Source organism: Nicotiana tabacum, chromosome 23, assembly GCF_000715075.1.
Source record: "Nicotiana tabacum cultivar K326 chromosome 23, ASM71507v2, whole genome shotgun sequence".
NCBI lineage: Eukaryota > Viridiplantae > Streptophyta > Magnoliopsida > Solanales > Solanaceae > Nicotiana > Nicotiana tabacum.
In genome coordinates this window covers 59,420,423-59,436,744 of record NC_134102.1, presented here as the reverse complement: position 1 = coordinate 59,436,744, position 16,322 = coordinate 59,420,423, and the positions used below count along the sequence as shown (strand labels likewise).

At 36.4% G+C, this 16,322-nt stretch overlaps 1 protein-coding gene across 2 annotated transcripts; it reads right to left on the bottom strand.

Annotated features, from left to right (window-relative positions):
• Positions 1-7,285: 7,285 nt before the first annotated feature.
• LOC107790632 (putative ADP-ribosylation factor GTPase-activating protein AGD9) lies at positions 7,286-15,925 on the bottom strand. Of its 2 annotated transcripts, XR_001649077.2 has the most exons (8): positions 15,626-15,925; positions 15,370-15,488; positions 11,497-11,926; positions 11,041-11,307; positions 9,870-9,992; positions 8,241-8,339; positions 7,964-8,138; positions 7,286-7,629 (listed from the first exon to the last, which is right to left on the bottom strand). XR_001649077.2 is itself a non-coding variant. In XM_016612586.2 (7 exons), exons 1-7 carry the CDS (start codon positions 15,692-15,694, stop codon positions 8,031-8,033), a joined length of 1,215 nt encoding a protein of 404 aa, XP_016468072.1. In that variant the 5' UTR covers positions 15,695-15,925; the 3' UTR covers positions 7,681-8,030. The 2 variants fall into 2 exon arrangements, 1 of the variants encoding a protein (XP_016468072.1); XM_016612586.2 differs by lacking the exon at positions 7,286-7,629 and having other exon boundaries at positions 7,681-8,138.
• Positions 15,926-16,322: the final 397 nt, after the last annotated feature.

Here is a 16,322-nt window from a genome sequence, read left to right as displayed (position 1 = left end):
TAAAGTGTTGAACATACTCAAAAAAATGTGCTAGGGTCTCCTAGAGTGCAGGGGTAATAACAGGTGCCTCGGGTGCCTGTCCCCAACCGGAGTTACTGGTGGCTCATCGGTCGCTGCTTTGGTAGGTTCTCTAGCTGCAGCACGTGCCCTTCCTTGGCCTCTACCTAGGCCTCGACCTCTCGCGGCTCTAGTAGGGACACGGGTGTCTGATCATCTGATATAGCAGTGCACGGCCTCTACCCTCCTTAGGTCTTCCTATCACACCGCATTTAAAACACACAGCACACCGTTAACAATGTTCAGCTACTAACTCTTCAACCGTTTTCTTAGGCTGGTTGTACTCCACCTTTACAGCATTTAGAGTTCAATATCAAGAATATTTTCTTCAAGAGTTCCTCAACAAAAGAAATCTTGAAGAGAAGTTAACTAAACAAAACTAAAACTAAGAGGGAAAAAAATTAAAAGCTAATTCCTGAATTAGCACTATAACTATTTCAAACACTATTGATTGCCACACCCCACACTTAAACCATTGCTCGTCCTCGAGCAATCAAACTACACTTTATATAGACACGGCCTTTTAAAAAACTCTCATAACTCATTATACCAAGAATATTTAAGATAGACTAAGCATTTCAGTGTAACATTCTAGCCTCAAGATTTGACTCACAAGTACCACTCATTGTTCACAACTCGCTCACTTACTCCAATATAGAGGTTAACGACATTACCTTTCCTTCATGAATCAAGTGCCCTCACACAACAATAGAGAGTAGTTCCACACACAATAGACATTAAGAACAACTAGGAACTCAAGATAGAAAGAATTCACTCACTCTCAGAAATAGCATTCATATGCCACAAAAGATGAACCATAGGTTTGCCCGTAGCGTACTACTCCACTAATTGAGCTCATTCAATCGAGGATCAAGTAAGACTTTAATTGATTGTAATGTAAGCTGCGGGGCGGGTATGATACATTTAAATATAATAGTGACTACACCTCTCTAAGCACTTTAATACATATAATTTATCTTTCAAAACCCCACACTTATGTCAAACCATAACTCCACTTTCACATCAATATATATTAACTCCCTACTCCTTTAAGCACAATTATATCAAGAGTTACCACTATCAAGGAATATTTTTCACAACCAAACAATTATTTCTTCTTTCTTTTTCAATTCAAGTAGCTCTTACTTTTTAAAAACCGTGCACCTTTCTCCAGAGGCGGATTCAGGATTTGATCGCTGCAGGTGCCACTATTTTAATGTAAAACGATCACTAGTGAAAGAAGATTGAATTAGGGTGTACATTCAGTCGATTCGATCCGTTTTGGATTATTTCGGTTCGGTTCGATCCATTTTTGAATTTATTCAATCCAATTTAAAATTTATTTTATGTATAAACAAATATGTGATATACCCCTTCCATCTACATGTAGCTGATTAATATTATATTATGTCTTTGATGCATCACTATAAAAAAAATTGTAATTAATAAAATAATATTATATGGATAAAAAAAGAAAATGATTAGATTATATCCATCCAAATAAAATACGAACATCCATAAAAAGACAAAGGAAGCAAATATACAATATTAATAAATAATAAAATTGAAATTGTATAAGAAAAGTGAATATTTAAGATAGAAGAAAATAAGAGAAATTAACAAAAAGAACATAAGACAAAGGAAGCAAATATACAATATAAATAAATAATAAAATTGGAATTGTATAAGAAAAGTGAATATTTAAGATGAAGAAAATAAGAGAAATTAACAAAAAGAACATAAAGAAAAGAAAGGCTAAAAGGGAATAACGAGAGCATCTGGAGAGTCTCGATCCCAGGTGTTGTGCATGGAATTTCAGCACTTCAACCATGGCACCTTCTGTCATTTTGTGACATGGGGTGCCACTTGTTCCTTATGTAGGTGTTTTTGTGAAAAATACTAGTATGTATATAAAACTTTATTCGAGCAACCGGGTGGCGTGCCACCCCCAATTCCATACATAGATCCGCCCCTGCCTTTCTCCTTATTTCAATAGTTCCACTCAAAAGCCAAACCAATCACCCCCAACTTCAACTTTTACATAGTTTATTACAATTTCAAGTGCTCATGAGAGGTACAAGATTCAAATAGATGATCAATTCAAACAAATGGGTAGGGCTTGTAATGTAGTTGCCAAAGAAACAAGATTATAGGCTCAAAGAGGTTAAGTAAGATACATAACAATTAGGTGGGTGAAAGCATATAACTGGCTCAATAAAGAAATGCCTATATCACTTCCAAGACTGAGTAAAATTACTATTTCGCTTCGTAAACACACGGGGCAAGTTCTAGACATCAAATGCAATACACAGAATGACACAAAAACCTCAAACTCATGTGGCACCTAACTCACTCAGGATCGGATTATCAAGATACTCTAGTCAAAGCAGTTAAGCAAAGTTAAGGTCATATAATTTAAGGTCCTCATACAAGAGTCAAAAACTAAGCGTAAGTGTCACAACTAAAGCACTCGCTATTATCAAGGTATAATAAAATTAAGAGATATTGCCTCCAATTCAAATCATAGCACAAGGTTTTCTACTATTCTACAAAATAAAAACTAACTACACTCGGTTCAAACAAAACCCTTGGAAAAGAACTGCGGTACAAAGAAAAATCAAGGGAGAATTAATACACTAACTACAAAAGAAAATCTTTTTGTCTTTTCCTTTCGATTTTAATCCCTCAAGAAACCCGTCGAATGATATCCATCATCGGGAAAAATCAAAAAATTTAAATATTTTATGGTTTTTAATTTTTTTTCCTATCTCTAGCTACTAAAAAGCAAAACTAAAACTAATATACATATACATACATACATACAAATATATCCCCCACCCTACACTTTAAGTTGTGGCATGTTCCCATGACACACAATTAAAAAGCATAATGTAGAGAAAACTTCCCCGAATTTTCTTCTTTTCCGAGGACTTATGAACTTCATCCCTAATTCTGAATTCATTCCTCGTTTTCGCTCCTTGGGATTCCTTATGGAGCTCATTAAGCTCAAGTCCTTTGATACCTGCAAGACCCGCTCTTTTCTTTCTTTCTTATCCTCATCTTGAGCGGTGAATTGCTCGTTCATGATCATTCTCAACTTGTTCCTGCATTCTTTCACAGGATCAATCCATACATATTCCTGTAAATCCCCAATAATAAAATCCACATGATCAAGGTTAGAATAAGAAAACACATAAGAAAGGTCAAGTGAATATTCCTCTGGTATGTCCAAGACCATTTGTTTCTCATTCTCTTCTACTAAAGGTTGCAAATGTGGAAAGGTGGATGAGGGTTTAACTCTTCTTCCGTTGCTTCACACTCAACCACAGCCTTATTCTCGATCATCTCAGTTGAATCAGAGTCTTCTTGTACCGTGGAAATCTCCCTCTGTAGACGTTCATCCTCTTGAGTAGGCTCATTCTCGCAGGGTATCTCCTCCATATATTCACCATCACAACGCAAAGAGCTTTTTGAGAGTGTACTTATTATTTGACTTACTTGCATTGTTAGGTTGTTAATAGCTTTATCATCTTGTGTAAATCTCTCTTCCACCTTATTTATGAACTTATATACAAGCTCTTCTAAACTACCATTCTCCCCTTGAGGTGGTTGTCTCACTTTGCTTCCATTCCAGTTATAATAAGGGTATCCATCCCAACCAAAGTCAAGATTGTTCCCATATGAATCCTCATACCTGTACGGACTAGAAACAGAGTGAGACTTTTCAAAATACGAACTATAGGAAGAATACATACCTGCTTTACAGTCAACCCATAGATGATTTCGACCACATTAAAAACACATAGCACACCGCTGACAATGTTCAACTTCTAACTCTTCAACCGTTTTCTTAGGCTGGTTGTACTCCATCTTTACAACATTTAGAGTTCAATATCAAGAATATTTTCAAGAGTTCTTCAACAAAAGAAATCTTGAAGACAAGTTAACTAAACAAAACTAAAACTAAGAGGAAAAAAAATTAAAAGCTAATTCCTGAATTAGCACTACAAACTATTTCAAACACTATTGATTGCCAATCCCCAGCCACGGCGCCAAAATTTGATGAGCTATTAAACACTCACTTAAATATGCTCTCTAGTCGAATATAGTATAATATAATATCGTATCCACATGGATTAGAGTTAAACAGTATTTTCGTAGTTTATAGCTTGATTGCTATCCAAGATGATCAACAATTGAGATTTGTGTGATAATACTAAAATTTACTAAGAGTCTAAACTATTGACGAATGACACTCGAAACAAGAGTAAGCAAAGAAGATATCAATAGGAGAAAATAGGAGTTGATTGGATAGGTGCAAGATACTTGTCTAGGATTTAACTCTAGTTAATTCACTCCTAATATTCAAGTGAGTCTCTTGAATTCACTCAATTATTAGTTCAAATGTTCAGTGGAAACTCCTCTCTCGATTAAGTCTCAACCTCACAAGATGAATTAAGTTAAGCTCAGTGAAGATATACAAGAATTCGTAGTGGATTGGTCTTTAGGAGAACCTCTTTCGATTGCCCTCCTAACTAGGTCTAAATAATAATTCAACTAACTTTGGCCAGAACACTGCCTAACTTGCGCGCCCAGTGCACGCTCGCGCACCTGGGTAGCCTCTGAACTTTGCCAATTTCTGACATAAATTTACACTGCTGCGTCGCACTAGTGTAATTTTTCAGCAGTTGATTCTTCCTTGAATTTTGATGTCCAGCATTGATCCTCGACCCCCGAACACGATCCTGGCTTATTCCTTTGGGCTTTTACTCAGACTTCAAAACTCCAAATAACTTGAATTAGTTTCACAATATCTACATAACTCGGAACCAGTCGTACAAGGCATAAAACATAACAATTAGTGCAAAACACTAGTGATTGAAAGCTCAACTCAATTAAAGTGCAGTAAATTAGAGTGCGATAAGCAACTAAAATACGCAATTATAGCCTACCATCAGTGTCCTCACCATTTGTGAGAGAATAGAAAGACAAAGGCTCAGATTTGGTAATCAACAAATCCGCACGATAAGGAATCAAAGAAGTGCAATTTTTCTAATAGTTCTAAAGCCTCTCGAAGATAAGTACAGACGTCTCCGTACCGATCTGCAAGACTAAGACTAAACTTGCTTATGACTCGTACCACCTATGAACCTAGAGCTCTGATACCAACTTGTCACAATCCCAAATTCCCACCCTTAGGATGTTGTGATGGAACCTTAAACTGATAAATCTCATAATAACACCAAAACGAAATAACAATCACATAATCCCCAAATCTGGTGGAACTAAGGCATAAGCTCTAAAGAAAATACACTAGTAATCTCTAAATACAACATTGTTTGATATGAAGATAAACACTAGTAAGTCGATCGACTAAGCAATCAATCATAGCTACTTTATCTAATCATGCTGAGATAATTGTTATTCATGAAGCAAGTCGAGAATGTGTGTGGTTGAGGTCTATAATACATTTTATTCGAGAAAAATCTGATTTGAAGTGTGATAAAATACCCACGATTTTGTATGAAGACAATGTAGCACGCATAGCCCAATTGAATGGAGGATTCATAAAAGGAGATAGGACATAACACATTTCACCAAAGTTATTTTTCACACATGATCTTCAAGAGAATCGTGATATTAATGTGCATCAGATTCGTTCAAGTGATAATATGGCTGATTTGTTCACCAAATCTCTACCGACGTCAACCTTCAAGAAGCTAGTGTACAAGATTGGGATGTGAAGGCTCAAAGATGTGAATTGATGCTCTCATCAGGGGGAGTTATATGTGTTGTACTTTTTTTTCCTTACAAGATTTTGTCCCACATGATTTTCCTTGCAAGATTTTTAACGAGGCAGCCAAAAGGCATATTGTTAAACATGTGTACTCTTTTTTCTTCACTAGAATTTTTTTTCACTGAGTTTTATTTTAGTTAAAGTTTTAACGAGGAACATTATCTGTTGAATAGACATTCAAGGGGGAGTGTTATAAATAGTTTCGTATTTAAGGTGAATGTCTATCTTTTAGAGAGTTTTTAGAATTTGTTACTTTATGGTTCAGTCATTTTTTCCCTATAAATAGAGGGGTTCTATCTACTATAATTCATCCCAAATCAATAAAATTCTCTCTCTTTTCTCTGCAATATTCTTCTTCTCTTTCATTATTTTATTTCACCTTCCAATAATTTAAAGTTTTGGGCTTAATATAAATCCTTCAACGACCCAAATTTTAAGTCGACATGTGAGTACTTGTAAGGATTTAAATTTTAATTATAGGATACACTATAATTTTACTGGCTATAATAGGTAACTTTCTATCTTTTGTTGGTTACTAATTTATACTTGCTAAAAAAAACTCAAATTTAGTTAGTTTCATGATAGTGTAGAATTCCTTGCCTGTAAAAATTTAAAGTCATTATGGAAATTATATGTCAAAAACTGAAAAGGAAAACAAACGAGTTCGTACGCGAGTTGGTAAGTTCTGTCTCTCGTAACCTCATATATATTTGGTTCAAGGAAGATTAGGGGAAGGGTGAGGCCTTGGAGGAGAGTTTATTTCATTAGGAGAAGTATATTGTTCTTCTTCCTCTTTGGTTATTTGGAACATCAGAAGGTAACTGACTTACATTTACTTTCTCCTTTTCTTCAGAATTTTAAGATATTGAGAAGATTGACATAGCTCCTCGCCTTCAATTTTACATCCTAAAAAAGGGAAATAATATGTGGTCACCTATACTTTCCCTCTTTAATGTTTCCTCTTTTCTCCCCAAACCAACAAAACAAACTCAGATGGGGTCTGGAGGGGGTAGTATATACGCAGGAGAGGGTAGTATATACGCAGATTTTACCCCTACCTAGTAAAGATAGAGAGGTTGTTTCCAGCTTTCTCCCAAAACCAAAAAGAGCATTAGTTTCCATATGGGATTCTAACGTGATTTATAAAGCATTTGTTCACTTATAATGTTATGGTTTAGATTGTTCTTAGGTTTCGGCAAAAGTTGCTAAGCTAGTTTTTGTTGGAACATGATCTTAGCATACAATTTTTCAAATAATCATCTGAAAGCATTTAGATGCTCCATAAGGGTATACTTGACGTTGACAACCATAATCATTTTAGTAAAAGTTGCTTAAAGTGATAATTACCAGTAAACAGTAATAACTTGCTGGGAGTAAACATAGAGCACCCTCTCTGCGATCACCTGTTGGCCAAACTTTATCCACTGCTGATAACAGTTAAATTCGTAGAACTTGCTAAAAGCAGTAACAGATTTGGAATAAAGATGTGAACTTTGAGCCAAAAGGCTAGGTTCTAAATGTATACCTAAATCTATCTATACTTGTTCTTTGCAAATAATATTGAATTCTACCTCAAAAACACTGCGTTTGCTAAACCCGCAAACCCATTATTGGATCCATCACTGCCTAAAGTAAACATTATCAGTAAGCGTTACAACATATTCCCGTTAAATTTACAACAAAGAGGGGTATTTCCACTCGCAAAGGAGAAATACTACATTTAATATATTCGAACGCCATTCAGCTAACATCATGCGTTGTGATGGGATTATTACCTGATATACATGCAGACAAAAAAAGGGTATTAACTCAACTAACATGCTAGGTTGAAAGAAAAGTAAGAGAACCTTAGTCTAAGTTTTGCTAACATCAAAGACAGTTTTCACTAGATTACAATTTGTTGATTTCTATTTCAACTCTAACAAGCACATAATACACAGCAAAATATTCACTCAAAAGCCTCTTAAAGAGCCTTGGCAAGTAAAAGAACAAAAGCAAAAAAGCCACATGCATCAGGAAATATAAAACAGACATATCTTAAAGCGATGAAATAAGATACCAGCTTCTCAAGACCTAGAATTCTAGATCTTCTGAAAGAATGTCACATACTCTTTTGACTTCTATAAGTGATGTTTAGGTGCTGTCATCTCCGTTTCATTTTTAACACAGAGTCTCCTCATAGGATTCTGTCTTGGAGATCAGACATCAAAGTGGATGCTAAGGAGGTAAGCTTCTTCCCAGTTTCTCCAGCAATATTTTTGATCGAGGAGATATCTTGTTGTGCCTGGAAGCATAAAAGGAGACTTTGAAAAGGAAGATCCAAACAATACCTTCACAAAGAAACTGGTGAAGAGCGAAGCATTGTGTATCATAACTGCCACTATACCTGGAAAGAGAGCCGATTAATAAGTTCTCCTGCAGTGACGTCGAAAGCTGCCCCATCATCTTGACCAAATAGGTCAGCACTAGAGATGGCACTTGAACCCTAGGAATACAAAGAGGGAGAGAAAGTAGGTTTTAGAACCTGAATTTGCTTCTTCAGTTTTCAGGTAAACTTCATATAGTAGCAGAAGGATCAGCTTCAATATCAGATATCGAAGCAAACTTCGTCAATTAGTCCATTATGCATCATAAGCACATTCAAAACCATCAGACGAGCTAAGGTAATAAGTTGATAACCTAATTATAGCACACTGTTATGAGCTGCACCAAACAATTGGCTTACAGATTATAATAATAGCTGAATCTGCTAAAATAAGCTCAAACGAGCAGTTATTAGAAGAATCCAGGGGTTGAATATTTTAGCAGTACATTAGACTATTAGAGAGCTCCACTATATTTTGTGAGTCATTAAAGATGCATTATTTTGACAACTTGTTTGCAATATGATCTGTGAAAGGCTTATTAGAAGAAGAAGGTAATAGTTCAAAGCAAACTGTTTAACTCCTACCAAAAGTTGGTCCCGAGAAGTCTGTTAAATGTGTTTCAATAGGAAGAGGATCAGCTAAATCATGTACAGGCATTCTCTACCCCCTCAATTTCCCTATTAAACAGCATGATAAGTGTGAAACGAGAGAATAGAAAATACCCTCAATTTCCTTAATCCTTATGTAAGAGTTTGACTTGAATTGGTGACTGAAAAGCAGCCAAAAAAGTTACAAAGAGACCGAAAAAGCTACTAGAAAAAGTGACAGGAAGAATGATCAGAAAAAAAAAAGAAGAAGAGAGAACAGGATGAAAAAGCACGTGCTGCCTGAACTGCCACCAAAAAAGAGGTCCAGTGCCTGCAAAATAGGTAAATGAAGCTGAAACGGCCTCCAACAGATAGCACGTTTGCAGCATACCCCGAAAGGGAATTGGCTTATAATTCCTGAACCGGGATGTGCCAGTTAACAACAACTTCAGGAAATCTGGAGACGTCGGCAGGGGTCTCGGGAAGATATACTATCAACAAATATACATTCATCATGTTCAGAACCCAAATCCTGGTTTCTAATGAATTATGTACTTAGGAAGCTCTCACAACAAACTTTAATTAGATATACATTCAACTTAATGCAAATTCTCACTATTGAATGAGATAAAAATCAAAAGGAGAAACCAAGCGAAGGAACATAGGGGTACATATGCTGCTGTGAAGTAGGGATGCTTGTAGAAGTTAGGAATGGAAAAGATTCTGAAACCTATAAGGAATATTTTGTGTCGGGCACTGGTAGATGGCAATTCAAGGATTCAATGCTTACAAAAACAGTAGGTACACGCCTATATAAATGATAAGGACATACTAATACTTCCCTTGTCCTAAATTTGTTGCCCTATATTGATGGTTAAATACAAATTGACTTATTTAGTTTTGGAACATAAATTTAATTGTTTGATATCAATTCTATCCTAGTTTAATACTTTAATAAGTGTCTACTATTGTTAGTTAAACTGTGATAATGAGGTCAAATGTCATTCTAAAATATGGTCAAAACCACTTAAACCGGGAGGAGGGTGAAATAAGCAAGCATACCGAGAATTTCTGTAGAGAGACTGAGGATTCCATTTCAGATTTAGACTGATCACCAAAGAATTGAGCAGATGAAATAGATTTGGCATTAGAAAACTTCTTCCTTGCTTCATCAGTTTCCTCAATCTGATTAGAGTAGAATGTAATCAAATAAGGTAAAGCATCTTAATAGCAATGGATAAAGATCAAGAAGCAGAGAGAAGGAAAAACTTGGATTCTACACAAACATCACAAGTAAACATCTAAGAGATAGATCAGGAAGAAAACAACTGAGAGAGAAAAGGAACATAATCACAAATAGAAACATCCAAAAACTAATGATGCAAAAAGAGAAGCAAGAACCTTCTTCTAGGCAGTCTAGGAATACCTGGAATATTTTAATAAGTAACCAAACACTAGAAAATTGAGGTACAAAAGGAGTAGGATGAAAATTAATCCTTTGTTGATTTTCCACAAGGATAGATATACTCTAACAAGCCCTGAAATACAGAAATTTGTTGGTGGGAAGGTCAGCGGGACAATAAGCATACTCCAGAACGCATGGGAATTTCATCAATGAAATAATATCTACAGAAGAATCCAAAGCTCCAATAGAACTGAGTCTTGCTTATTGACAATCCAGGACACTCCAAACTGCTTGATTGGGACCTTTAACGACCCATTCAGTGCATCGCCAAAATCAGAAGTGATTCAAAGCCGGTTCTCAAAAAGATGGCAAGTGACAGCCGGTCTCAGAGTTACACATCTTTCTCACAACCAATTCCTCTTCCATCTTCCTTCAAAACAAGAGGCCACAAGGGTTAAAGAAGGCGAATGGTTCTGGAGTGGGAGAAGACTTTCACTGGGATGGTGGTCACCGAAAGACCAAACGAAAAATTGGTACAGTGAGATCTGCAACAGGGAACATCAGACCAAGATATCACTATTTTTAGGGCTCAATAGAATAGAAAACCAAAGACAAAAGCCACACCACAATAATATCCACCTTTCTCCTTCCGTTAAACTTTACATATAAACATAAATGATAAAGATTATCCCTTTTCTCTTTGAACCTAGTTTTACGCCACTAAGCTTCTATGCAAAAGATACTGAGCTGATTCTTGATATTTCATTGAACCAGCTTTAACGAAATCCTGGATGATCATGGAAAATAAAAGCTAGAATAAGAACTCACTTGAATTTTTGAAGAATTGGAACTTGTCTTCTTTGTGAAACCACTATCCGTTTCATAATCTGCAAAAAAGTTGGAGGACTTCTGAGGGGCTACATGGTTAAAAACACGAGGGCCTCCAAAACTCGTCTCAGCAGGTTGGACATTGTCTATGTACTCAAAACGAGATGTGAACGATGAACCAACAGTTGTTGCATTACTTGCAGTGTTGGAGGAGGAAATTTGAACGGGCGGTTCTTCAGGCTTCTGGTCATAGAGACTTTCACTTGGCTGTACATCGGTAAATAGTCAATTGACTAGAAAACTAAATTTACTACGACAAATTTGTTAACCACCATAAAAGCGGGGTTATTACTTTTTTTTTTTGGGTCAAATAAGCATGATGCAGGATATCACTTTATTTCAAAGCATCCAACTTACGTCTATGCCCAATTTCTTGGTTGTATGTCTAATATGTACCTTTTTAGTAAGTTTGCGAGCTCCAAGTCCACCTGACTTCCCAGCTTTCTTCGCAACTATAGGTTTCGTAAAAGAGGTGGTAATAACTTGAGAGGCTTTGGGTGAAGCAGAAACCTCGGGTTTTTCGTCCTTCAATGAAGACGTTTGTTTTGTTGGTTCACTGGTCTTAATATCAGGAAATCCATTAGTAGCCTGCGCAGCCTGAGAAGCAACAGGTGAGGCTGGCAAACCTGCATCCTCTGCAGTACTTTTAGCAACCTCTTTTAAGAGTAACTGCCTATACAAGTCAGCAGCCCTTGAGGTATATTTGGCATCAGTCTTGCCTCCATCGCTCCATCCATGCTGCTTGAAAAAAACTTGAGCACGGTTATTTCCACCAAAGTACATCATTTTTAACTGCTCTGGAGTCCACGAATCTAAATTTGTTGATCTGCAAGACTCAGCTTCTCAGTAAATGGAAATTACAATGACAACAACAACAACAAACCCAGTATAATCTCACAAGTGGGGTCTGGGGAGGGTGTGTGTACGAAGACCTTACCCCTACCTTGAGGGCTCAGTAAATGGAAATTATAAATAATAATATGATAAAGCAACGGCAGAAGATTTACTCACTCTTGTTTGACCACATCAACCCTTGTCCCCCAACCCCATTATAGTTTAAAAAAAAGAAAAAGAAAAAAAAGAAGCCTATCGGCCTGCCACCAACATCTTAACCAGCAAAACCAAAATATTAACAGCTAGTCTACTCTCTCCTCCCTTTTAACAACAGTGACCAAAGACATGAACTGACATCTCCTTCCACATCACTCACTCTTTTCTTTGAAGCAATCCCATGTCCCAACAAAAGGCAGCAAAGATACTCAAAAGCACACCGTCCATGCCCCCCATAATCTGGATAGGCAGATTTGCCACAACAGAAGTTAACATGTGAAAGGGGTGGTTTCTGGAATTTTGTGGAAAATAAGAAGTGGTGCCAAAATTGTGGAGTTATTTATGGATGAACGCAAAAACGAGCAAGACTATATCGAAACCTTCCAAGTTTCCCTAACTATTCGGATGTACTCTCTATTGACACTGCCTTATTAGTCACAGTCTGCCATCTTTCTTTCTTAATTGTACATATTGAGAAGTTTTGGGTGTTGAATTATATTCTCTGATTTACATTTCACTAAAACATAGAGTAATTTGTCATACGTTTTCTTTTTCCAACCCCTGATTCCCTTTCTTCCACACATCCTCATCTAAATGGTAATTCCTCATCTCCAACAACCTTTTCCCTTACCACATTATAAACCCTGACTTCTGTTAGACTATCAATAACCCGTGTAGCTATCCATGGCATATCCTGCAAATTGCTCCTTAAAACATAGAGTAATTTGTCAAACGTTTTCTTTTTCCAACCCCTGATTCCCTTTCTTCCACACATCCTCATCTAAATGGTAATGCCTCATCTCCAACAACCTTTTTCCTTACCACATTATAAACCCTGACTTCTGTTAGACTGTCAATAACCCGTGTAGCTATCCATAGCATATCCTGCAAATTGCTCCTTAAAAACTCGTCTTCGTGTTCTCAACCGATAATATCAGCCAGTCACTCCTTTTTCTTTTTCTTTTATTCTTATCCATTAAAAACAAAATGGAAATGAACCAAAAACAGTGGGAGTGAAATAGTATAAGAAACTCATATGATCTTCATATTGTGATTTTATTGGTAGTTGCTTATATTGTTTTGGCCAATTTATTTTAGTCCAAGCGGGGACCCAAGGCTTTGATCTAATGGTAAGAGCATAGCTTGTGAAGTGTGGGTTAGACGCATATCACAGATTCGAACCCTGCTACACACAAAAGCCTGGTATTTAAGTGGAAAATGGTAGAGGAGCGGGTGATGGTAGGCTAGGAACACGTGTTTTAGCTGCATTTTGCACTCTAATTACTGCACTTTGAGCGTATTTGAGCTTAAATGATGGTGATTTGCACTTATTACGTGTTTTATGCTTTGTAGGAGATGATTCCGAGTTAAGAAAATATTCTGGAGCTAAATTGAATAATTTGGAGCTTTGAGGTCTAAGTAAAAGCCCAAGAAATTAAACCGGGATCGCATCCGGGGCTCGTGGACCGGCGTTGCATACGAAAGTTGGAAGAAAGCGCATGGGCTGGAGCAAAATGTACTAGCGCGTCACATAAGGCGTGGCATTAAGCGTCGCATTAGTACAAAAGTTCGTCAGAAGTTTGAGAAGTTCAGAGACTTGGAGTTTTTGGGTCTGACAGAAAAATACACTAATGTGACGCAAGGCGCGTGGCATAGTGCGACGCATTAGTACAAAAGTTTGCCAGACAAGCTAAGTTCAGAGAGTTTACAACTGAGCAAATTATACTAATGCGACGCAGGGTGCGTAGCACTGTGTGACGCATGAAGTGTAAAAATTTTGCAGGTTTTTTCATTTCGGCTCAAGGAGGGTAGTTTGGTCCAGGCACGTTCCGACTTGGTATAAATACACTAGAAACACGTTTTTAGAGCACTTTTGACCTACGGAAGATTGGAAGAGCATTGGAGACTCAAAGCACAAGGATTCATCATTCTTTCCTCAACTCAACACCCGAGTTTGGATTGAATTCATGTTTTCTTATAATTCAACTTTATTTGTGATGAATTTCTCCATGAATACGGAGTAGTTTACCTTAGGGTTTGACGGATATGGTGTTTTGATTGATATTTGTGGATTTTAACTCTAGTTCTTTGCTTCAATTCGTTTATGGAGCTTTGAATTGATTGCAACTTTATTCACCAGTTTATTTAATCGAAAGAGGGATATTTTGGTGATTATCTTTGCATTATTTTGTTTGGTTTAATTCAGTGATTCTTTTAAATAATCGAAAGAGCTTGTTGAATTGTTGATTAAATCAAGTTAGGAGAATATTCGAGAGACGTTTTCCTGAAGACTAATCCATTAACGCATGTTTGCATATGTTCACAGTGCTTATATTAGTTCACCTCGTAGAGTTATTAATCGAGAGAGGAGTCTTGACTACACGTTTGAACTAATTATCGAGTGAATTCGTGAGAATCATTAGAACTTTAGAGTGATTGAACTAGAGTTAGATCCCAAATAGCTATCTTGCACCTATCCTGTCATGACCCTTGTTTCTCCCATTGATATTTCGGTGTTGCTCAACTCTTGTCTTTCTGTGATGAATTATTAATCGTTTTAGTTTCATAGTTAATTTTAGTTATTAGTCATCCCAACCAAAGTGTTAATCATCCTGAATAGGGTTAAGCTAGAAATTACTTGAGCATTGTTTAAATTCAGTCCCTGTGGAGACGATAATTAAACTATACTATCTTTGGCTAGCGAGCATCAATTTCGTATTGTGTTTTGCGCTCGTCAGCAGGTCAATTATCCACCGAATTTCGAACAGTGCGTCATTGGCCCTCGGGATTTCTCGGTGATAAAAAAAAAATATTCCAAGCAAGGATTTGCTTCAATGGGAAAACTAATTAGGTGCATAAGAATACTGACCACCTATTTAATCTATAACTACGATTCTCTCACTCCTATTCACCCCAAGCTGTTATCTTTCGACATTTCTTCACATAAATTGAAACACTAAACAACACGAGGAATTCATATTATCAAAAACCAAAAATATCACAATATAAGTGAATGTTACCATAGCACTTAACAACTCATGCATTTCACTGGTGTCTAACTTACACCAAAGTCACAACTTTTAACATGTTATTAAGAACAATTTCAACTTCATCGAACCTAAAAAGTAAAGGTGCCATGCAAAGCAAGAACAAGCAGAAAATCAGCTCGCCAAGCCAAAATAGACAGCTCTAAAATGAAATTAAAAAGAAAAAGATTACCTAACAAAACTGATGTGAACACCGAGGCTGCGATGAACTGCCGAACAATCAATACACAAAAAGATCCCATACGTCACCGATGCCCACGTAGGATTCTTAGCATTGCAATCAAAACACATCTAACCAAAAAAATTCAAAATTCGAATTATATTCTAACAGATCTAAAATCAGATCTCAAATTTTTGAATCTAATAAAAAACAAAAAAATTAAGAAATGAAATACTATAAAAGAGTTTTAAAAAAATAAAAAGACAACCTTGTTATCAGGCTTGGATTTAAGCTTCCGAAAAACAGCGTTTTTGTCGCTGAAATTCTCGGAAGCCATGGCTGTACAATTAGAAGATTCTAGAACTTCCCAATTATGAAATTGGAGAGATTTGATAGAGAGTAACAAAGAGGAAATGCTTCCTCAGGGAACGTACAGATGATGATGCACGAAAAGCAGTAAGAGGAATATATGTAAAACCGCTAATTTGCAAATGTATGAAGTATAAATTTAAAAAACAAAAAAGAATTTTCCTTTTTGGTAGTTATTTTCTGTGTCCCCCCCCCCCCCAAAACCTATTTTTGTTGTTTCTGTAATGCTATACTCTAGTCTCTACATTTGTTAATACTCTAGTCTCAACATTTGTTAGGACTAGGCACTCCATAATTTGATAAATACCGAATTACCATACCGAAATTAAAATTTTTGGTATTTTGGTATTTGGTTTATATTTTTTTAAAAATTGGTATTAAATATGGTATTTGATATTTTTTTTTAAATATCAAAATACCGATACCGTACCGAAATATATATTGGATTAATTTTAAATATCATGTCATCCTTACCGCCCGAGTTATACCAGAGAGTTTCAGGAGAATGTTTCTAGTTCCATGTTCTTTTGTGAAAGCCTGTGTGCCACCTATTTTTGTCTATGATTAATGGATGTTACCCGAATGATTCTTGTAAA

Coding starts and splice junctions, on each gene's coding strand:
- LOC107790632 (XM_016612586.2), bottom strand. CDS start 15,694: ATGGCTTCCGAGAATTTCAGCGACAAAAACGCTGTTTTTCGGAAGCTT. Junction 11,927..15,369: donor GTTCACATCAGTTTTGTTAG/GTAATCTTTTTC, acceptor TGAGTCTTGCAG/ATCAACAAATTTAGATTCGT. Junction 8,340..9,869: donor TCTCTCTACAGAAATTCTCG/GTATGCTTGCTT, acceptor TTGTATTCCTAG/GGTTCAAGTGCCATCTCTAG.